Source organism: Momordica charantia (genome assembly GCF_013281855.1).
Source record: "Momordica charantia cultivar OHB3-1 chromosome 7 unlocalized genomic scaffold, Mcharantia_2.0 BLBB01000007.1, whole genome shotgun sequence".
Taxonomy (NCBI): Eukaryota; Viridiplantae; Streptophyta; class Magnoliopsida; order Cucurbitales; family Cucurbitaceae; genus Momordica; species Momordica charantia.
The window spans coordinates 4786737-4810477 of NW_028275165.1; the positions used below are offsets into that span (position 1 = coordinate 4786737).

General features: G+C 31.3%; 1 protein-coding gene across 5 annotated transcripts; it reads left to right on the forward strand.

Annotated features, from left to right (window-relative positions):
* Window positions 1–13987: 13987 nt before the first annotated feature.
* On the forward strand, window positions 13988–19030 carry LOC111023433 (alpha/beta-Hydrolases superfamily protein). 5 transcript variants are annotated; one of them, XM_022300863.2, is made up of 8 exons: window positions 13988–14483; window positions 14939–15070; window positions 15184–15251; window positions 15735–16445; window positions 16512–16979; window positions 17443–17502; window positions 17569–17985; window positions 18073–19030. In XM_022300863.2, exons 4-8 carry the CDS (start codon window positions 15774–15776, stop codon window positions 18493–18495), a joined length of 2040 nt encoding a protein of 679 aa, XP_022156555.1. In that variant the 5' UTR covers window positions 13988–14483; window positions 14939–15070; window positions 15184–15251; window positions 15735–15773; the 3' UTR covers window positions 18496–19030. The 5 variants fall into 5 exon arrangements, with proteins under 5 accessions (XP_022156555.1, XP_087982682.1, XP_087982681.1 ...); XM_088126556.1 differs by having other exon boundaries at window positions 14997–15070; XM_088126555.1 differs by having other exon boundaries at window positions 14939–15251.
* The last annotated feature ends 4711 nt before the right edge of the window (window positions 19031–23741 follow it).

Genomic DNA, 23741 nt, shown 5'->3' on the forward strand with positions numbered 1-23741 from the left:
AATTTTCATTTAAATCCTTAACCTATATCGAGAGGTTGAAATTCACCCACCCAATCTCTCTTAACAAGGGCAGAGCGACAAAAGGAGGATATAACGACCTACCGTTGTCCTTAAACTTCCGTGAGGATACATTTAGTCAGTGATTTAATAACAAAAATTTAAAAACAAGGATTGAAGTGAAAAAATTAAAGTTTTTTATTTTTTTTTCAAATATGTGTTTGGTAGCGAAACTAAAACTTGGATCCCAATTTAAAAAGATATTGGAAGTGTGTTTTACAATTTCTATTCTTTAGACCACAGAATTCAAAAACAGTTTAAAAAAGTAAATCCACCCAAAAATTTTCATTCAATCCATTAGATTAATTTAATCTTAAAACAAAAAATAGAATATGAATTTCATACGACTAAGATTTTGAAGTTTACTCTTTTAATTTGCTGCTCTCTGAATTTTTTAAACTAAAAAAATAATTATTTGTATAATTTAGAATATAAGTTTCTTTGGTTAAAATACTATTTTGGTCTCTGTATTTTGTTCATTTTAGTCCATGTATTTTCAAAATATTCATCTTGATCCTTGTACTTTTAACTTTAATTCATTTTAGTCCTCTACTTTCAAAATGTTTATTTTGGTTTCTGTACTTTTAAAAAGTGATCATTTTTATCCCTATTTACAAAATATTAAAACAAATCCTACATGTAACGAAAATCCTTTAATATAAAATCATGCCATATTTCAATAAATATATATTAAGTGTAGTGTCGTAATGAAATTGTGGTAGAAAAATAAGATTAGATATAAAATTAAAAAATAAAAATAGTCAATTTTTAAAAATACAGGAACAGAACGAACGTACAATGAACTAAAGTTGAAGTTGAAAGTACACCAACCAAAATGAATATTTTAAAACTACTGATACATAGGCCAAAATAATATTTTAATTTTATTCTTCTGGTTAAAATTTCTAGCATGGCCGGAGCTTCTAGAAGTGGTCTGATAGACATGGAACACAAACATCTTTCGAGGGCACGTGGTGCATTCCTATTGGATTGTGAGCTTGTTTATGCCCGGATGGTGATTGGTGTCTTCCCTCAACCACTTCCATATGCCATAATCTACGTGGAGAAAGCTGGTTGGGCCATCACCAAAAATTAAACAATTATATAGGATATCAATCATGATCATAGCCAATTTTTAATATGAATGATGTAACTTTTATACTTTTTTTTTTGGAAAAAATCTATTCTTTTGGATAAATTATTAGCAATCCTTGATCAGTGTGCATTAAAAAAAAAATCACATCTTCTGATCTTGTAAAATAGGTTTTAGACTAAAAAAAATTAGTTGACCCTTTTATTTTAAATGAATACAAGTTTGAGATTCTCAAATTAAATTTGATGCATAAAATTTAATTGAACTCATTTTACTAGTAAATGTATATATTTTTTTTGGAGTTAATTTAAGACATGTTTGGTAACGTTTCTTTTTTTTCATTTTTAATGAAGAAAAATGAATTTCAGGACTCCAACGTCCATGAATTTAAACATGATAAAACAGTATCTTTATTTATGTTTTATAACAAATTGGAAATGGGAACAAGAAAGAAGAAGGTTATTTTTGTTGTTTCCAAAAATTTCTATACAATTTTGAGAATGTTCAAAAAAAAACTGAGAAACAAGAAACATAACTAGTTATAAAATGTTTTGATTTCTTAAGAAAATTGAAAATGGAAACATTACCAAACGGGCCTTAGTTGTTACATAGTTATTTTGCTTCAAAAGCTATATGGAGTAAAAAGACAATTAATTAATATTTGAGTTATTTAATAGTTGTATTTCGAAAAGAGTGGTGAAAATTCAACACTCCTAATTGGTTACGTTCCAAATAAGATGACGCCCAATTTTACTTATACCTTAAATTTAATTTTCAATCCACATTTTTCACTTGTCATAACAATTCTTAAAATTTTAATATTTTAGGCAGGTGGTCATCATCAAGTTCAAACCTTTCTCGTACAGTCTTTTTATTTTTTTCATTGGTGTTTCTCCTGAATTCCGGAGGTGAGATCTTGAGTGGGAGCTGAGTAGAATAGGAAGGCTTGCACGAAAAGAACAAACACTTCTACGGTCAAGTTAGTCCAAAGTCTGAATCTCTAAGTCGGTTTCAAACAGAATTTCATACCTGACTGAGTGGAGTGATGACGTATTTATAGGGGTTAGGTGAGAATCTTTCTGTATTACAACAACTGTTACGAGAAAGTTGTCTGATTCTTAGCTCGGGTAAGACGAACTAAGGATCCTTTACCTTCATTTCAAGTTCTAAATTATGGGTGGCAAGCTCCGCAGGTCGATACTACAGAGTCAGTTGACAGACCTCAATTCCTTATTCACATAACATGCTGTGATTTTTCCTCCCAATGACCACGAGACCAACATTTAGTCGTCATACACTTACACCATAAAAGTAAAGAGTCAGATCATGAAACTTAATCTTTGACATACAATCATAAATTATATGAATGATCATGAAGTTTAGAACACCCATCGAACCTAAAGATTTTTTTTCCTTTTTTTTTTTTTAATTTAAAGAATCACTTCTAAGTATAGTAGTCTTGAAAGTCAAAAGGTGCTATTTGGTGGGAAAGAAGCTAGGGGGGAGGAGATAGAGGGTAAGAACAATGAATCTTATCCAAATGCTATAAATTTAGTTCCATTTCTACAAGATAACTTTTTATAGCACTTTTAACTACAAAAAAGGGTTATGGATAAAATATATAGGTGTTAGGGTGTTAGGTTATTTATCACTTGAATTTCACTTTTCTCTCGAAATCATCCTATTATCTCAACTTTTTGCTAAAATCATTCATATATATCACTGTCAATTCATTCCCAGTGTGACGTTAGGTACACGATTAAAAGATTTGAAAATATTCTTTTAGTTTCGAGTCATGTCTCAAGGTAGCTTTTTCGTGGAATCTAAGAGCGTGTTTAGTTAATATATTAGTCGATCAATTAGATTTCACTGTGTTTAAATTAAGTCTAGACTACTATATTCCATGTTGATCAAATTGATTATTCTCTATTTATTTGGTTGGTTTTCAATAATGTCTCGATGGAGCTTCTTATTTTAGTTTTGGGTGAGGTGGTAAGTCAATCAGAAGTGTAATTAAAATCGTGGGTTGAAAATACTACTTTAGTTTTGTTTTCAATTAAAATCGTACGTTGAAGATATGATTTCATGATCTTCAAAGCATGGAAAAGTAAAAAGAAATGAAAAATAAAACCTTCAAATCATGTGTTGAATATGCAATTTTGACGTAATAGTATGTTCAAAACATGGTCTTTGGTGTAAACCTAGTATGTTCGAAAACAGTTGATAAAATAAAAGTTTTGAAAAAATAATAAAATGTAAACAAATAAAATTGTTAAGGCTAAGCTCTAAAACAAAACCTAAACTTACCTTATGAATAAATAAAATCCTAAATTCTAAATTTAAAAAGAATTTTTTTTATAGCTCACTGGCACAGATTTTCATCTTCAGTTCAGCTAGAAAGCTAACGAGACGGTGGTATTGAAAATTTGAAACATTTCAAAAAAGTTAAAAAAGGTTAAAATGAAACTTTTTAAATTATAGAAGTATAATCGAAACTTAATCTTAAAATTAGGGGTGTAGAATCATAAATTTTGGACGTTTCATAAACCGCCACGTCATTAGAAATTAATTATATATTAACCTTAAATTAAAATTAAAGATAAATTGACAATTAAAATATGTAATTGGGTCATAGGAGTATTGGACTTGGAATCAATTGGTTCACAAACTTGATCCAAAAAGTCCAATTTACCATTAAATCAAGTGGATTAATATTTAAATTTAAATAAATTCATTTAAAGAATTGGACTTGACCCAGAATTATTCAAGTCCAGTGGCCTACCAAAACCTATTTCTCTATTTGGAGACCTCATTCATTTTGAGGGTTCAAAATTTTATAATTGAGAAAATTCACAGAAAATTGAAGAGACTTGAAGATTTGAAGACCAACCTGAAGACTTGAAGACTTTCGAAGAACATAAAATTTCGATCTGAATTCAAGAACATATATTTGCACATCAAGTTCAAGAGAAAGAATCAAATGATAAAGATTAGAGATTAAATCTACTATAAAAGTTCAAGTCCACGAAATATAATTTCTTCGAAAAATCTTATGCGAACAAGGGGTATATATATGTACCTTTATTTTTACGATGTACCACCCAATGTTCGATGTCATTTTTATTTTTACTGGAAAAGCTAACATAATGGTATTTCTGAAACAACTGTAAAATTTGAGAATATAGAATTAGAACTTTTGAAATAGTAGGGTAGAATTGAAACCTACCCAAATTCGAGATATTTTGTATAATTTAACTGATATATTAATAAATCTAATATATTTTAAATATACAAAAGCGAAAAGATGCTAGTTTATTTAGATAAACAAATAAGGAAAATATCAAAATAAATCAAAATAGCAAAATTGAAAATCAAACTCTCCTAACCATGCATATACAAACTAAAATTTGGGACAATTAGAGAAAAAGATATAAAATAATGAGATTAAATAGAATTGCTATATTATAAATAATAATAATAATAATAATAAAAAAAAAAAGTTGACTGGCAGTTTTTTCAAATGGACCCAATTATAAATGTTAAGTGGGCCGAACATGAAGCCCAAATTGTTTTTCAACACCAATTATTGATTAAACATTTACAAATATATATCATGGATGGTAAATATTAAAAACAAAATTCTCTTAAATTCAAATATTTACGATATATACCATCTAATTTTTATTAATATTTTATATTTATAATATATATCACCTTATAAAGGAATTATAGAATGACAATTTTTCCAAATGTATAATTGATCCATATACTATAATTACTTTTTATTTATAATATTAAATAAAAGTAAACTTCTAAATTATATTGATTATATTTAAACTTAACTTTAGCCTATGAGAATTCAATAAATTATTGTAATAATTTAAAATTAATTTAAATCTTTAAACCAGTGACTTATCTGGATGGTCTTACCAATAATTCGATTTAGTTATTGCAATATGATATAAAATTTTGGTTAAAAAATAGTTTTGATGTTTGTATTTTATTGAAATAACGATTTAGTCTCTAAATTTTAGTTTGTAACAATTTAGTCCATATATTTTTAATATTGGTAATAATTTAGTACTATAATATATAACAATTTTGTCTCTATAGTTAAAAATCTATAATAATTTAGTCTCGATTATAATGAAAATGTTGTTAAAATTCAATAAAGTTTATTATATATGTAGATCAATGAACTAATTAATAATCAATTGTGTTTAGTAACTACACATACTAAATCGTTAAAGAAAATAAAAGTACTAAATCCATTACATAATAAAAGAAAATACATTTTATTGCGACGGTTTTCATAGTAAGAACTAAATTTTCAAAATTTAAATCTAAGTTGTTCCATCCTAAAGTTCAATAACTACCGGGTTTTGTGATATCCAACAAGGAAGTTATGAACGTTCTGTCATGTTCTTAGGAGCGCAAATGGAATTGCATACAATCTTGCCAGGCGAGGCGAGCGTGTGAGGAAAGAGTTACAGAATCATGGCTTTCTATCTGCCCTGCGTGGCTTAGTGCTTTAATTTCTTCTAACTTAAGAAGAAGAAGGTTATGTTTATTGGTTTTTAAATATATGTTTGGCATATTGGTTTTTAAATATATGTTTGGCATATTCGTTTTTAAAAAGTGTTTTCGATTCTATGATTCAAATGATAGAAAATTTGAAAACAATATACTATATTTTTAGTATTTTCTAATTTTGAATTTGAAATTTTAAAATGTAAAATTACACTAAAAATGATATTAGAAACTTTGACAAATATATTATTTTATATTAAAAACTCATTTTATTTTATTTTTAAATTAAAAAATGTAAAATATAATATATTATAAATATATCAAAATAATGATTCTAGAAATTAATATAATAACATATATGTTATTATTTTAGATTGAACTAAATATATATTTTTTTTGGTTGCAAATCAATCAAATATTCAGTGGGTAACTACCACTAGTTAGCTTGCAAATATTACTGAACACTTTGAATAATTTTTTAAATTGAGATTTCATTTTTAAATATGCTACCAAACACCTATCGAAAAACATTTAGAATACAACTCTATTTCTATTTTTTTCATATTACCTTAAATTATTCAAAAGAAATTAAAGATATGATGATTATACATGAATATGATTTATATTAAGTATGTAATTTACCCATATACAATTTATATAGTCTATTTAGATGTGATTTCCACATAATAATTTTTAGTGCCCACTAAAAGCAAAAATTATTAGAATTAATTGATATAAGTTGTTTAAGCATTAATATCACCCCCCTTATATACTCAAAAATATATATACACACAAAGTGAGCATTACTCTCAAGCTTTTCAGTTCTCAATTTTAGAGAGTAAAATTCTCCATTAAAAAATTCGCGTACCTCCCTCTTTCACCTTTCTTGATATTTATTTGAAAGATATATTAACCGTTGGAACCGTGTGCTCACCTTAACGATTACCTTCGAAATTTGAGGCGAGAGATACGTCATGAGGTAGAGATTGCGGTCAAGCAATTACCGTTCAACTGTTGACGAATAGTTCGGCGACGATTATATAGAGTTATAATTGTTCGACATTCTTTGCATCTGAACTTCCTTTCGTAAGGGACGTGAGCAGAGTTGAACTATTGACTTAATAATACGTGTTTCCTTTGTCAGATTTGACCTTCATCATTAATAATTAATAATCGTCGAAATAACCAAACAAGAAAGTGTGACTTTTCTTATAATGTTTTAACCTACATTGGAGTTTAAAATTGATATTGGTTATGCTATTATTTTTTACAAAATTTTAAACTTTATGTTATACTGAAAATACTTATTTATTTTATGTTAACATCACGTGAGAACATCTCTTGAAGTATCATGTCTATGGTCCTTCTATCCATGACTATCAATTTATAGCATGAGACTGATTAAAAATAAAAATGATGTAATTGATTTTTTTAAAACTAGCAATTAGAATCCTTTTATATATTTTTTTAGTTTAACATTTTAGAATTGAAAATTAGTTTTCTTTAAAAAGTTTTCAAATACTGTATTTTAAAACTAAGACCACTTTAATAATTATTTGATTTTCAATTTTCTACTTTTAAAATTTTAGCTTATTAAAAACGAGTATTTCGTCAAAGCCAACATAATTCAGTGGTAATGGACATATATATTTAACCAATAAATTGTGAGTTTGATCCCTTTGTACTCAAATAATAAAAAAAAACAGATATTTCTTCGCTTTATAATTTACATTATAACAAAATTGCTTAGGACCTTTTGATAACAATTTTATCTCCCATTTTTAGTCATTGAAAAATAGAATTGTTTAATAACCAATTCAATTTTTAATTTTATGTTTTTTAAAAACGTTTTTTAAATTCTAAGTAAGTTTGAAAAACAAAAACAAAAACAATTTTTAAAAACAATTTTCTGCCTTTTAAAATCTCATTTTTCCTTCTGTTCATTTTTTTTCTTTGACATATTTTTCTCTAAAAAGATTCTTTCTTCCCCTCCAGATTTTTTTCTATCTAATTTTCTCAATATTAAAAGTTATATTTCTCCCCTGAAATTTTCATCATCTATATATATATATTTCTTTCTTTCGCACTAAAAATTTAATATTCTCGTGAACTCTCATCAATCTCAAATTTTCTTTTTTCTCTAGGAAATATATCTCTAACTTTTCTCTATCAAAAAATTTTCTCATTCAATTTTCTTTTAGTGTAACTTTTATTTGTCTTTTTATTTATTTATTTCATCTAACAAATTTTTTGGATAAATTTTTTTGTCACTATAATTTTTCTCTCTTTCTAATTTTTATTTTCCTTACATGTCTTTTGCTCTTAAATTAACTCCCTATAAAATTTTTTATCTTTGTCGTTCTCTCACTAAATTTTTTTCTAACTTTTCTTTCTTCAAAATTTCTCAATAAAAAATTTGTTTTTATCTCTCTACATTTAGGGATGACAAAAATTTTCATAGGCTCGAATCCTTCTCCAAAAATAGGGAATTCATTTCTCACCATGTCCCGACCCGGTCTCCAATTCTATTTTTAAATAATTAATATATATTTTATTAAAAGTTTTACTAAATTATGAATAAACTAATTATTTATACTAGTAAATAATAACTTTTCAGTAAAATACATATAGTCATTTTTTTTAAATTCTAAAAATAATTAAAATTAATTACTAAACTGATAATTTTTCCTACAAAGATTTCCATTTTTAAATGAGGATTCCTCAACCTAGATCCTAATTTTCAAAATTAGAGAACCGAGTAGAGATGACTAAAATTTTCCTCAAGGGTGAAGATGAGAGGAGTTTCCTACAAAGATTTCCATTTTTAAATGAGGATTCCTCAACCTAGATCCTAATTTTCAAAATTAGAGAACCGAGTAGAGATGACTAAAATTTTCCTCAAGGGTGAAGATGAGAGGAGCATCCTAACTCTCACCCCGTTGTCACATATCTAGTACTTTATATAGATTTTTATCAAAAGAGCATTTCCCTAATCTTCTAATGCCATGCCCTGAGTCCTAATCTCTTAATGCCCGTACTCCAACAGTTAAATGACATCGCTGATTTTCTTCCCCCTTAATATATCTCTTCAACTTTTTAACTTTTTAAAATAGAAAAAAAATGGTTATCAAAAATATTTAAATTCTGTTTTTAAAAACAAAAAAACAAAAACAAACATATACGTAAAAAAAAACTATACAATAGAAAACAATACAATCAAAAACTTAAAACAAAAATCATTATCAAACTAGCTCTTAAAAATATTTTTAAAATTTGTTATTGTGTTTTGAAATTTGGTTCAACCTTCAAATTTGTGTTTTAAGAAGTATGAAATACATACTAAAAGATTTGAAGATAAAAGCAACATAAATTTTAAAATCATATATAACTATTATCAAATGAGGTCAAACTGAACATAGCTCAGCGGTAATTGACATATACTCTTTCTAGGAGAGAAAAAGTTATAAATTCAAAAGGTTAAAAAACACATTGGTCCCTCTATTTTTATTTAAATTAACGATTTAGTCCCTGAACTTTAGTTTGTAATAATTTAGTTCATGTACCATCAAATTGATAACAATTTAGTCCATGAACTCTAATTTGTAACAATTTAGTACATCTAAGAACTAAATCATTATCCATTTGAAAGTAGATTAAATCATCACTTCAATAAAAGTACTGATACCAAATGTGTCTTTTAACCCATTTTGAAAAATGCTGTTTTTAAAAGTCATCTCAAACTCACTCGATCGGTTGACTAATGAAGGGTAAAATGGTAAAATAGGCCTTAAATGAGGTTTGGAGGAGGAAGAGGGCAACTGTGTGGTTGCATGGAGGAAATAAATGACACCACTCTCCACATTTCGTGTCTTTGCTGCTGCTTTCCATGAGTCTTAAATATCAAAAGAAACATCTCACGACATGCCCACGTATGCACATTGTCCATAAATATATACCTCGATATACATAAACGAACATTCATGCTATCGTGAACTTAGTTCAGCGGTAATTGACACACGTCTCTGACCAAAAAGTTATGAGTTTGAATCCTCCGCCCCACTTGTTGTACTAAAAAAAGGAAAGTGACATTTGTTATTTAATATTCCAGTAGCAAAATACACACCAAATGTATATTTTTATGTCATTATCAAACTTCTTACTGGATTTTAAATGTTGGTGTTGATATAAATTTCGAGATGGGGATATGTCTAGAAAGATTGTAAATGTAAAAAGTTCGTAAAAATATTAAGATTAACAAAATTATTTTACAATTTCTAAATAAGTTAGAAACGATTAATATTAATATTATGTCTATATTAGAGGAAATTTGTTGATATTTTCATATTTTGCTGATTTTTTGCAATACGGTGGAAATGTCGATTTACCCTTCATGTCGAGATATCGAACGCATAGATACATGAAAATGGTGATGGAAATATTGACATATTGACTGAAATTTAATACCCTACTTCTTCCTATCGCATCACAATATACTTATATTTATTTTTCTTACTCAAAATCAACTTACTAACATTTACTTTACAGCTAATACATACCTCATATATTTTATATTTTTATTTTGAGTGTTGGTTATAAAATTAAGTATCCATGTGTGGATGTTCCTACTCAATTTGGAGTCACCAAAAATAATAAAACAGACCATCCTTACTCATTGACCTGACACCAACTGAGCTGAGAAGGAAGATAAAGCTCTGTCGACTTGAGGAGTCCAACCTCAAGTCCAACCACTTACTTGAGAGCTCGAAACTGTAACCGCTTGTCGGAATGGCTCCAACGGCCTTATCTCCCTATCCACCTATAAAAGGGACACTACACCCCACGACTCAGGTAACGACTTGGCACAGTTCGTTTTGGTAAATTTATAATTTAAACATTTTTATTATCATAACTAATTAATTAGTTGAATTCTATTTAACTACTTAATTTAATATAAGCGTTCGTCCTTTTTAAAAAAATATATATAATTATTCAATTAATTTTTTTAATTATTTTAAATCAATTAGTTTATAATAGCATTAATTAATTTTAATTAGTTCATTATTTCTAGAAGTCGTTCCACAAAATAACCTACCTAGTACCTAATTTAATTTCTTGAAAATTTGATACATTTTCAAATAATAATTAAATAAGGGAAAACTTTGATTTTTCCACGATATTATTTTCAAAATACTTCCCCATTTCAGAAACCAAATGAATCTTAAACCTAAGGTTTTAAATGTCGACATTAAACCCTAAAAAATCCAATCAAACCGATCAAACTAATTTTGATTGGTCGGTTGGAGCGGCCGAAAAGGAACTCTTCAATGATTAGACTGTTTTTATGCATAAAGGTGTCATTTTAAGGTCTTATGTGTAACACTCAATATTATATATTTAAATATAATTTTATAAAGTATTAGGCATTCAAAAAACTTCTCTACTTAGTTATAAGCTAAGGTTTTAAACATCGATATCCATACAAATATCGAATTCTTATTTTTATGAAAATGTTGATGGAAATCACCGATGTAGATAGATATTTATGAAAAAATCATAAAAATAAAAAATTTCCAAAAAAATATTTAAATTAATAACTAAGCATTTTAACATTTTAAAATAAGTTAAAAATTCTTATTATTAATACTATGTGATGTTTCGTTGATATCTTAATAAATTTTTTGATCCCGTAGAAATTTTGATTTAGTTTTTATGTCAACGTTGAATCTATGGACCTGCGGTGGAATTTAATATTCTAGTTATAAAAAAATCTTTATAATATTTTAATTATAGTTTCAAAATAAATAAATTAATTTAGATTTATTTTAAAAAAAGTAACTGTTGATGCACAAGTTTCTTGGTGAAGACTTTGAGTGAACAAGGAAAACTATCATTAGTGTGGAGCTGAACCAAATCATCTCCGATACCTAAGTTGGAACTTAAAGGGATAAATTGAGTATGACGAGAGCTAGATATTTTGCAATAGTGTTTACGAAGCTTGGTATGAGGGTTTAAGTTTTCCTGGGAGAGAGGGAGATAGAGGGAGAAAGCAGAATGAGAGACGAGGGGGCCACCAACATTCAGTGCATGTTCTTGATTCTATAGAGGGGCCTAACTGATCGGTCGCTAAATGTTACCGTAGTCGCGTTGATTTGGTGTACTCGGCGTTCCTCTTCTATGTGCTTGACACTTCTCTCTTCCTTAGTTCCGAGGGATCTGAATTCACACCTAAGTTCACTCATTCACACGGGAGCTCAATGTGGCACTCCAAATTCATCCGCTCAACGTGGCACTCCAAATTCATCCCGTAACAATAAAATTATCTTTTATTGACGTTTTGTATTTATAATTGATTAGTCCCCGCAATTGGAGATCATTGTTTTGAAAGATCAATTTTTCCGCTTGAATTGTTGCTCTCCATGGTGCTTTCGGACTAATAGATTTCATGTTACGTCAATTTAAACTTGCTCGATATGTTCCATTGCGACCATGATTGTTGATATGGGTTAATATTTGGTTCATTAATGAGGTAAGTGACTTAGACACTTTAATAAACTTTAAAAAGCTTAAGTTTGATTTATAAATTCCATTCTGGTATTGAGACATTTTAATATTACTTTCTTCATTTATTTAATATTAACACATAATAAATAATTAAAATAAAATTATATCTACTTAAAAGATTAATAATAATTTTTATTAGAACATCTATTATTAATATAAAATACATTAATTTTTATTGTTATAATATTTAATAATAATTAATTCTATTTTAATAGTTTTATTGATAAGCCAAAGCGAGCATAGCTCAACGGTAATTAACATATAAGCTAGTGAGTTCGAGTTCGAATTCATTTCCCAATATGTTGTACTAAAAAAAATAAAAATAGTTTCATTGATATTTTAATTAATAATAACAGGATAAATTTAAATAGAATTTTGTGATATTTTATAATAAGATCACATCAACTAATAAAAATGTTATAATTTTATAAGAAGAATAATTATTAGTAGTATAAATAGAGAAAGAGTAAAATATTAAAAAGTTAAGAGTTTCGTTAATAAATTAGAGCGAAAGCGGGCTTTTGGTTGGTGATATAAAATCTAAAAAGATTTAATGGAAAATAGTCTATGTTTTCATTGTTATTAAGCATGTGTATAGAAGCAAATTGGTAAACTTGTACTAATTACTAATTAAATATTATATTATTAATTAATTTATTAACATATATATTATAAATTTTGTATAATTATTATTTTACAATATTATATAATTTATAATATATTCGTTTAACATGTTGTAATTTTTTAGAAATAAGATGGGTTCATAGGATAAAATACTACAGTTATAAAAGTTTTTTTTAATGGAATTCTCTATTTTAAAATAAAAAAAATATTTTTAGAATTTCTACTATTTGGATAAAGAATCCAAAAATAATTTTTAAAAACAAATCTATTATATGGATGAATTCTAAGATAAAATGGCATATCAAATAGGTCCTCAAAATTGTAAAGTAATTATTGAAAAGGTTCGAGAGCTCAAATAATATTAATAAAATTGACGTGGTTGTAGGAGAGACACGAGATTACTTATTTTTTAGCAGGGAGGGTGATTGTCAAATCTGAATGGGATCCTACCAATTGAAGTTATTGGTGGCCTGGATGCACGATGAAACCATAAATTTTAGTCTCTCCCATACATTCAACTATATAATAAAAAAGTCCATATTGTACTTGCTTCCTTCTAACACGAAACCACCAAGGAACGAGTAAGTAAATTCTAGGTGGAAAAATAATCTAGTATGGACAAAAATAATTCTTTTATAACCGAAGCAAATAATATAAAACTTTAAAGAATAAAATAGTTATTTATTTTTTTTTTTTTAAGTTTTAGACCAAAACAGAACAAAGCTAAAAAAGAAAAAGTTCAACACCCACATACCGCGAAAATCGTAACATAACACAAGCAAGATTTTAAATGTCGATGTCGATGGGAATGTCAAGGTCTTAATTCCATACAAATATGGATAAATTCTATAAAAATTAGAGAAATTAATAAATCATAAAAAAGATTTAAATTAACAAATAAACAATTTATTTCTAAATAAGTTAAAAATGATTAATATTAATGTTATGTATATATCAGTGACATTTTGTCGATATTTTTCATACTTTGCAATTTATTTCTAATATGGTGGAAATGTTAGATTTCAGATCCATGGATATATGGAAATATCGATAGACATGTCGATATATTGACGGAGATTTGATACCATGAATTAAAGTAGATAAGACACCTGTTACAATTACGAAAGTCGAAGGTTGAATCCTGGACCGAGAGATAAAAGAAAAAAGAAAAAAAAAAGTGTTTCATTAGTTACGTACAAAGTTTATAATAAATTTGAATGGAGGAAGTTCTCCATTGTTCTTCTTCCCGGCCTCACTCTCCTCTCTATATAACTCTCAGACTCTCACATTACAAAACAAAACAAAAAAAAAACAATTTTACAGCAAACTTCAAAATCTTCTCTCTTTCTTCTGCCAACATTCATACAGACGCGACACCAACGCACCTCCAACAACAAAAAATCTCTGAAACTGTGATCCATCTGCACAATCTCCTCAAAACTCTTCTCCATACAATTTTCTGTTCGTATTCGCTCGCACCGAGATTTCTTAGTTGATTCCGATGCCCCATTTTCCTTTTTCTGCGCTGCATTTGTATTCTGTTCCATTGCTCCTGATCGGTGGATGCTGATCTCACTGAAAATGGCGGAAGGGGAAGGGTTATAATCGAGAGATTGAGGTAAAGTTAATGGAAGCGAAGAAGATTCGTATCTTCACTTTTTGTTTTACATTTTTCTGCAATTTGAAAACGCGTTTATTCCTCCGGAGAAATTCACTCTGTGCTTGTTTTTATTTTATAATTGATGCTGAGCGTTGGAATTATCGGTCTGAATTGGAGAAATTCACTTTGTGCTTGTTTTATTTCAACAATGTCGGCTCCTAAGTGGTAGTAATTAATTGAGATCGATAGTTCCTAGAGAAGGCAGTAGCGGTAGGGCGATATGCGAATCGATTCCATCACTTTAATTGTTCATCACGATCTACAATTCTTTCAGCATGCTCTGTTCCTTTTGGCCAAATAGTTTAACATTCGACTTTCTATGAACCGACATCGAAAAGGAAGATGTTCCTTGTTGGCATAACTAGTAATTGTTTATTTCTAAGTTTTTCTTAACTAGGTTTGCATAATTTTAGGATCCCATTCAGATGCGGTGTCGGTTCATTCATGCGACCATTCATTTGACTGTTGCAGTTTATTATGGCGGATTACAAAAGTAAATAACAAACGGACATCAAAAAGGAAGACGCCCCTTGTCGGCATAACTAGTAACTTTTTCTTTCATCTTTCTTAGCTAGGTTTGCATAATTTTAGGATCCTCATTCATTCAGTTGCGGTGTCAATTCATTCATGCGACTATTCATTTGATTGATTGTTGCAGGTTATTACGGTGGAGTACTAAAGTAAATAACTCGTGTGGACAAGATGATATCAATATTAGATGTCTTGGTATGATTATACTACAAGCATAGTGATTTTAAAAACATACTTGCTTAGTGAAGTGGGTGTCAGTTTAGTGTGGGGCTTGTAATTTGAGCAGTCAAAATTTGAAATATTCCACTTGTTGATTTTACTTTTGTAATCTTTGTAAATGGATGATTATAAACATAGGGGGTAGAGACAGGATTTGGAGTTTAGCTGTCTTGTTATTGGTGTGAAATCCGGTTATCCTTGTCTACTTAAACAGTATTTTCGTTACTAACAAAGATCACTGCTCCTATGAGATGGGATGCCATGCCATCAATTTACCTATTTAAGGACCATACGGACAAACCAAAGATCTGCTTGATTATTAAATTATTGCTCATTTCTATATAAGCTCTAAATTGGTCCATAACAGATTGCTTCCCCCAAGGCAAGAGGAAGTCGACAATTTTCAGCAGAGAAACTGCATCTCTCTCTTATTGACATGGCTTCATCCTTTTTGTGTAGAGGGTCTAAACACAAATAGTTTCTTCAGCAGCAGTCTCCATGGCTTGTACTTCAGTGGCTATTGGCAGTTCTCCAGCTTCTTCAGTGACAAAAGATATCATCTTCAAAGAATATACTGGGATTCATCGTTCACACTCGAGCAAGGACCTCCGTGAACGAGCTTGCATGATCAAAAGATCTTATTCTGATAACCATATTTGCTACTCTGCGAGCAAAATTCATGCCACATCAACCCAGCCAAAGAACAAGAATAATAAGACGGGAATTTTTCCTATCGAGTTATCTGGCTCTTTTCTTCCTAATTCAATTAGATCATTTTTGTTTGACATGGAAACCTCCAAGGACTTGAACGCAGGAGGTTCTGAACTGTGTTCCACTGTGAGTAGTGAAGAAGAGGTGGCAAAGAGAGCAAACTGGATAGAGAGACTGCTGCAAATTCGAAGTCATTGGCGGATAAAGAAGCAGTCAAAAGAGGGAGGAATTGAGAATGAGATTTATGCAGATGACGAAACTGGTGAGAGTTATTGTGGTGGAGATGGTGGTGGTGGCTGTGAAGTGGATTATTCTGACTCAGAAGAAGAAGGAGACTTTAGTTCTTATGATTCTGAATCATTTGCAAGATTTTTAGTCCGAGTTCCATTATCTGATACCAAGCTTATTTCTCAGCTGGCTTTTCTGTCAAACATGGCTTATGTTATACCAGAAATAAAGGTATTACTAAAATTTGAGATTACAATGTTGAATGTGTATTTTGATATGCATTGAAATTCATTACAGGCAGAGGATTTGGAAAGATACTATGGCCTGCAATTTGTTACATCGTCGTTGCGAAAGAAAGCGGATGCTGCAGCCATTATCAAAGAGAAACTGGATCAGCACTCCACTTGTATTTCTGATGAGGCATTCACTGTTGCTGAATCTTGTTCAGGGGACTTGGAGAGGACACAAAGAATCCCCACAACTGTTGCTTATGAGATTGCTGCTACTGCTGCATCTTATGTTCACTCGAGAGCCAAGAACCCTCCATCTAATCCTTCAAAATCACAAGAGGGAGAGAGCTCAACTCGGGCGTATAACCCCGAGGTGGCTGCTTATGTTGCAGCTTCAACGATGACTGCTGTGGTTGCTGCTGTGGAGCTGCAGAAACAGGAGACAGCAAAGGACCTTCAATCTCTTCACTCTTCTCCTTGTGAATGGTTTGTTTGTGATGATTCCGACACCCTGACCCGATGCTTCATTATTCAGGTGCTTCCTAAAATCTCTTCATTTTCAAGGTTGCGATTGATAAATCTTTGAACTTTCATGGTTGTGTCTATCCGATTTTCATAATCTAAAATGTTTCTAATTGGTTTTTGAACCTTCAATTTTATGTCTAATAAGTGCTTGTTGTTAACCCCTTTAGTATAACATTTATGCAGTATCCTGATATTATATTATTTTAGGCTTACTCGGTCAGTTGATTTCAGGTAGGCTCACGTATTTGATGGTGTAAATATTAAACTTACAAAGTTAGCGACAATGACTTATTAGACACAAATCTAAAAGTTCAAATACATATTAGAGTTTTTAAAAGGTATAGAGACTAAATAAACACAATCCTAAAAAATTAGGAAACTTCTAATAACTTTTTAAAATACTGAGACGATTCAACCTTGAAGGTTCAATGACCAAAGCTAGAATTTAACTAGTTAGTTCTTGTGATCTGCAGGGATCAGATTCCTTGGCATCTTGGCAAGCAAATCTCTTTTTCGAGCCCACCAAATTTGAGGTAAGCCGAGCAATAGACCTCTAAAGTAAAACTTACATTGAAGTTTCTAATCGAAAATGAATATAGGGAACAGATGTGCTTGTTCATAGAGGAATCTATGAAGCTGCGAAGGGAATATACAAGCAATTCATGCCAGAAATAATAGACCATCTGAAAAAATATGGAAACCATGCAAAGTTTCAGTTCACTGGCCATTCTCTTGGAGGCAGTCTTTCGCTTTTGGTGCACTTGATGCTAGTGAAGAATGGGATTGTCAAACCTTCCATGCTTCAACCAGTGGTCACCTTTGGCTCGCCCTTCGTGTTCTGCGGTGGACACAAGATTCTAAACGAATTGGGCTTGGACGAAGACCATATCCACTGCGTCGTAATGCATCGAGACATCGTCCCGAGGGCCTTCTCCTGCAACTACCCGAACCATGTCGCTGCCGTACTCAAGCGCTTGAGTGGGTCGTTCCGGGCGCATTCTTGCCTCAACAAAAACGTAAGCAAACGCAATCTAGAGTCGTTTCGTTTCGTTCATGTTTTGGGGTCGTTTTTATCGACGTTTTTGTTTGTGTTGTTGATGCAGAAACTCCTGTACTCCCCACTGGGTAAGCTATTCATTCTGCAGCCGGATGAGAGGTCATCTCCTCCACACCCTATGCTTCCTCAGGGCAGTGCCCTCTACAGTTTGGACAGCGCCCAATATGGATACTCCAAAGGTCTCCTAAGGGCGTTTCTGAACTGTCCTCACCCACTTGAGACACTGAGTGACCCTACAGCTTATGGGTCAGAGGGCAGCATTTTAAGGGACCATGACTCAAGTTTCTACCTCAAGGCATTGAATGGGGTCCTTAAACAGCACGCAAGGATGATTGTTGTGAAAGTGAGAAAGCAGAGGAAATTGCTATGGCCATTACTTGCTTCACCATCCTCGGACTTGTGGGGCCATGAAGCAAATTTGGACACTAATAATAGCTTGTTGTCCAATGAGATAATGACAGGTGTTTAATTGAGTCCATTTTTCAGTCCTGCTGCGGCTTGGTTGGTGATCATCTTGTAAATCACCTTTGTAAATGCATAAAATAACCAGAATGAATCTTTCCAAAAAGGTATATTTACTTGTAGGGATTTCTTTTTCTTTGTAAAATTATAGAAAAAAGAGAATAAATTGGAGGGAAAGACAATTCTGCGCCGTATCCTCAATCAACAGGCATGAAATTAAAGAAGGTTGAAGGCAAAAATCATATGTGGCAATGATGTCATGCATGCATGGACAAGTGGGCCGACCAGGTGCTGACATGGCACACTCAATGGCGAAGTGGCCGAATTATATTGGGACACATGTTGGGTGCAGCTGATGTCCAAGAAATGTGTGTTGGTGTTACATAAATTGAGTGGATGAATAATAATCAGCACGTGGCATACGGGCTTGGAAAGGAGAAAAAGTCAACGTTTGCATGGTTTCATGTCGTTAGAGATACGTTATAATGTGATTTTAGGCATCAAGTCAATGCAAAATTTGTGTAATTTTCCTATTCGAGGTATTCTTTGCTTTATTTCTATTTTAATAATTGAGTTTGTATTAATGTGTGGGTATAGTTTGGATTGTTTTCATTCCAATTTTTTTAACTTTTTTTTTTTTTCATTTTAAATCTGTTTTTTTTTTTAAGAAAAGTTTAGAAAATTGAGCATTACTAGGTAATGATTTTCCTGGAAAATTAGTGCTTGAAAAATATATTTTGTTTGTGTTATGGGTAGCTCCCGAATAGGACACGTGTTCACCACCCGCAGGCGCGGGCTCACTGAAAACAAATTCTCAGTGTGGGTGTCACCGAGCAAAAGGTGTGTCTGCTCACGAAAGGACGAACATCCCAAATAGTTACGTCTCATACGTATCCATATCTGGCGGTGCGTGTTGTCAGTATGATGGGTGCATCCAACAGCCCAGGACGACATGGTCAGGGGACACAGACAGCAGGGCTACTATGCACTGTCGGGGATGTGCTCATCTCTGTCCTACCGTATAGCGCACGACGTCTCTGCCATTCCAACCGTCGTCCTTCTCGATTGGTCCTCCTAAGCTATAAGAGGAAGGATGATCCTCCACACCAAGTGAAAAACCTATCACTAAACTCTCTGGTGTCTTATTCCTATTTTTACTCTGATTACTAACTTGAGCGTTGGAGTATATTAGGCGGGACATCGCACCAGCATCGAGTTCTTTGGTTTTAGGTCCAGTGGATTCATCTCTACGTTCGGAGACCATGTGGCCCTTAACCAAAATTCGCCGTCCAACAGTTTGCAAGATAATTATTTAAAAATGTGTTTCTTTGGAATTTGGTTTATTTGAAAAATTAATGGTTTTATTTTCTTTTGGAACATTTTAATTTAATTATTTGAGCTTATAGAAACATTAAAGTTAATAGTTTTATTGATGGTCACTCTACCATTCGACCACCTCTTTTTTTCGAAAATAATTATTCTTGATGAAAAATTAGAAGGATAATTTATTTGGTCTCCATAGAATATAATTTGTGAGAAATTGTTTCCAAAGGTCTTCCAATTTCAACCAAAAAAAGTTGAGAAGATGATGTGTCTAGGGGTGAGAATGATTTGAAAACGATGAAGATAATAGCAAGTTATTTATGAATGCTAGTGTAGTGAACTATCTGTTTTGTGCTTTATGTTTTGAAGAGTTTAATATAGTATTTAATTGTAACTCTAAAGTTCAAGAAGCATTTCAAAAAAGATATTTGCAAAAAAAAAATCATCAATATGCTGAAAGAGAAAAAGAACAACAGAGACTCCTTTATTTACTATGAGTGCAAAAAGTTTGAGCATGTGAAGTCTAAATGTCTTCGATGCAAATCATCTTCAAAGAAAAACGGGAAGGCTATGAAAGCTGCTTGGGATGAAAGCTATTGAAGCAGCAATGAAAGTGAGGAGGAAGTAGTAACTTATGTTTCATGGGCTTTCGGAGATGAAATTGACGATATGTAGGTTTTTCATAGGATTAGATACTAACCTTTTGTAGCGTCGCAACGGAATCTACGAAAACCAAGTAGCGATTGGAGATTAATCATGAACGAATAAATCCCACATTTCACAGCCTGAATTCTTCAACTGGTGAAGAATTTGGAGACAGACAACTCTTGTTGTTACGGGTAGAAAAAATCTCTCTACCAAAAATCTCATTGTGGCTTTTTTCAGGAATCCCTCACACCACCAAAAACCACCTATCCCCCATTCATTTAATAAATCCTACATCTCCCACTCTCACATAATGTACTTTCATTATGGATGGATAAAAAAAAAACACTATGTCCCATATTCTTATGAGGCTCTTTTAATGTATTAAAAAATAAGAAACACATTCCAATTCACCAATATAAAAAATCACACAAGAAAAATAAGCCATGTGACCGTCATACTTTAATTTCAACAACAAGTCACTTTACAACTGTTAAGTGTGTAAAGTAACTTAAATAATTGAGTAGAGTCAATATGAAGTGCCCTAGAGTCATTTAGGCACATTCATCACAACTCATGATCTCTTTTGAAATATTAATTTCATATATGTGTGTATTCACCATTATATTACAAAAATATAATTGGTCGAGTTGTGAATACACTATAATGTTACACGAGATGATTCCCTTTCCTAAATGATTTCATTCCCAAACAACTGCTTTCTAGGTGGGTCCCATTAGACCGAATCATTCATGACCATTGGCAACTTCCTTAAGAAAACTAACTTTACAATAGAACTTCCAAATTTTAGCAAAAAAAAGGTCATAAGGGTATTTATGGAGATTTCTTAATCTCACAGGTCTCACACATCCAAGAAGTAGAGATCAATTAACTTCTGCTACCCTTGGTGGTCAAATTGTGCACACGTGGTATGAAACACATGTTACAGTATTTTACTTTTTCTCGTTAGGGTGTATGTCTCAACTAAATACTGTAAAGATGATGGTTCAGATATACTCAATATCTAACATGAGTCCACAACTCTACCTTAATATTTTATCAACTAATGATAATATGACTTCCATCTGCATTCAAAGACAGTTTAAGGTGAATAACGAGATTTGTCACATTCGATCATAATATGATCTCATCTTGATAACAGATCAAGGCGATATCTCATTTTAAGCAAGTACATGATCTCATTTTTTATTGTACTGCTATTACAATAAAATTACTTAAAATTATCTTATTTCTAACTGACACACAAGTCATAGAAGCGATTGCTTGTGTGAGAGATCCAATCTACTTTCCGACATACTTCTCATTAAATGTACTAAACATTTTGTGTGTATGTATAATGAAATACAAAACTTTATTCCATAGTTCAAATACACAATACAATTTGTTCAGAAATACAAAATTAAAGCTTTCACAATCCTAAATATTTAATGTGGCTATTAAATACATCTCCAAGAATAGGCTTAGTAAAGGGGTCCACAACCATGTTGCTAGTTGATATATATTGCACATTTACTTCCTTTTGTGCAATCATATCTCTAACAAAATAGTATTTGATATCTATGTGCTTTGTTTTAGAGTGATATTTGGGATCATTCGTGAAAGTTATAGCAGTCCGACTATCATAGTTTACCAATATTGAGTTAGGCGTACTTGTTTTAAATCCCAAATGACTTACGAATCTCTTAAGTCATACGGCTTATTGTAGCGCCGCTGAAAGTGCCACAAATTCAGCTTCCATTGTAGATAAGACTATACAAGTATGTTTATTGCTACTCCAAGATATTAGTCATTTATTGAGTAAGAAGACATATCCCGAAGTGGATTTTATTTCATCCATATCTCCTCCCAATCAGCGTCCAAATAGCCTTCTAATTCTGAATTGTTTTATTGGTAGCACAATGAATAATTCATAGTGCCTGTGAGATACTGAAGTATTCTCTTAACAGCCTTCCAATGGGGTTGGCCAAGGTTTGACTGGTATCTGCTTACCATGCCAACGACAAAATAGATATCTAGTCTCGTACACATCATGACATACATGAGGCTTCCAATAGCACTTTGGTAAGGAACTTTTCTCATGAACTCTGTTTTCTCAAGAGTCGTAGGACACATTCTTTGACTTGAATTTTCGCCTTTTGCGACAGGAGTATCAATGGGTTTGTAGTCTTACATATTAAAATTTTCAAAGATTTTCTGGATGTATTGACCTTGTGACAAAGCTAACATCCTTTTTTGGCAATCTCTTTCAATCTTAACTCCAAAAATATAAGCTGTTCCACCCATATATTTCATTTGAAAGTTTGAGGACAATCATTCCTTAATGGCTAACACATACTCCTTATCCTTTCCAACTAACAGTATGTCATCTATATATAGTGAAAGAATCACAAACTTATCTTTGTTTGTTTTGACATACACACAATGGTCTTCATAACCATAACCATGATGTCTTATAGAGGTAAACCTCACAACAGGTGAGAAAGTCTCATCATAGTCTATTCCTTCCTATTGAGTGAATCCTTTTGCTACAAGTCGGGCTTTATATAGGGCCGTCAATCTTACGTTTAATTTTAAGAATACACTTGTTACCAATTGCTTTGCGTCCTTTTGGGAGATCGACTAACTCCAAAACATTATTAACTTTCATTGACTCTATTTCTTCTTCCATTGCTTTCATCCACTTCTCTCTATTGGCACATCGAAGAGCTTCTTGAATACTTCTTGGCTCTTCATCATCATCGAGTGTAATCATATCATTCATTGTCAAAATGACGTTTCGATATTCTACCACGATTACTACGCCTTATTTATGGTTATGCTGATTGTTCACATGTTGATTCCATTGAATCACGTGACAACTGATCAATTGAGTCACGAGTGGTTTATGGTTCCTTCAAATCACACGTAGTGCTCAGATATCTCCCACTTGGATGAGATACTGTTGGTACAGTACTAAGACTATCCCATAATAGATTTGATGAAAAAAATCATTTTGATTATAATTTCCAAATAGGGATAGCTTATCACTGATCTCACCTCTCCTTGGAAAATCATTCTTTAAGAAAGTAGCATCTCGTGATTTAATTTCAATTACACTTCCACTTTCTTGTTCATCAATGAACACATATTCTTTTGAGTGTTCCGAGTATCTTATAAATATACTCTTTTTACATTTTGGACTTAATTTTCCATGTGGATATGATGACTCATTTACATAAGTGGCATAACCCCATGGTCTCAGAGCACTAGGCAAAGTTTTCTAGT

Excerpts from the sequence above, each read along its gene's own strand:
- LOC111023433 (XM_088126555.1), top strand. The coding sequence starts at position 15,774 with ATGGCTTGTACTTCAGTGGCTATTGGCAGTTCTCCAGCTTCTTCAGTG. Across the intron at positions 16,446-16,511 it reads ATGTTATACCAGAAATAAAG|GCAGAGGATTTGGAAAGATA; the intron begins GTATTACTAAAA and ends AATTCATTACAG. Across the intron at positions 17,503-17,568 it reads TCGAGCCCACCAAATTTGAG|GGAACAGATGTGCTTGTTCA; the intron begins GTAAGCCGAGCA and ends AAATGAATATAG.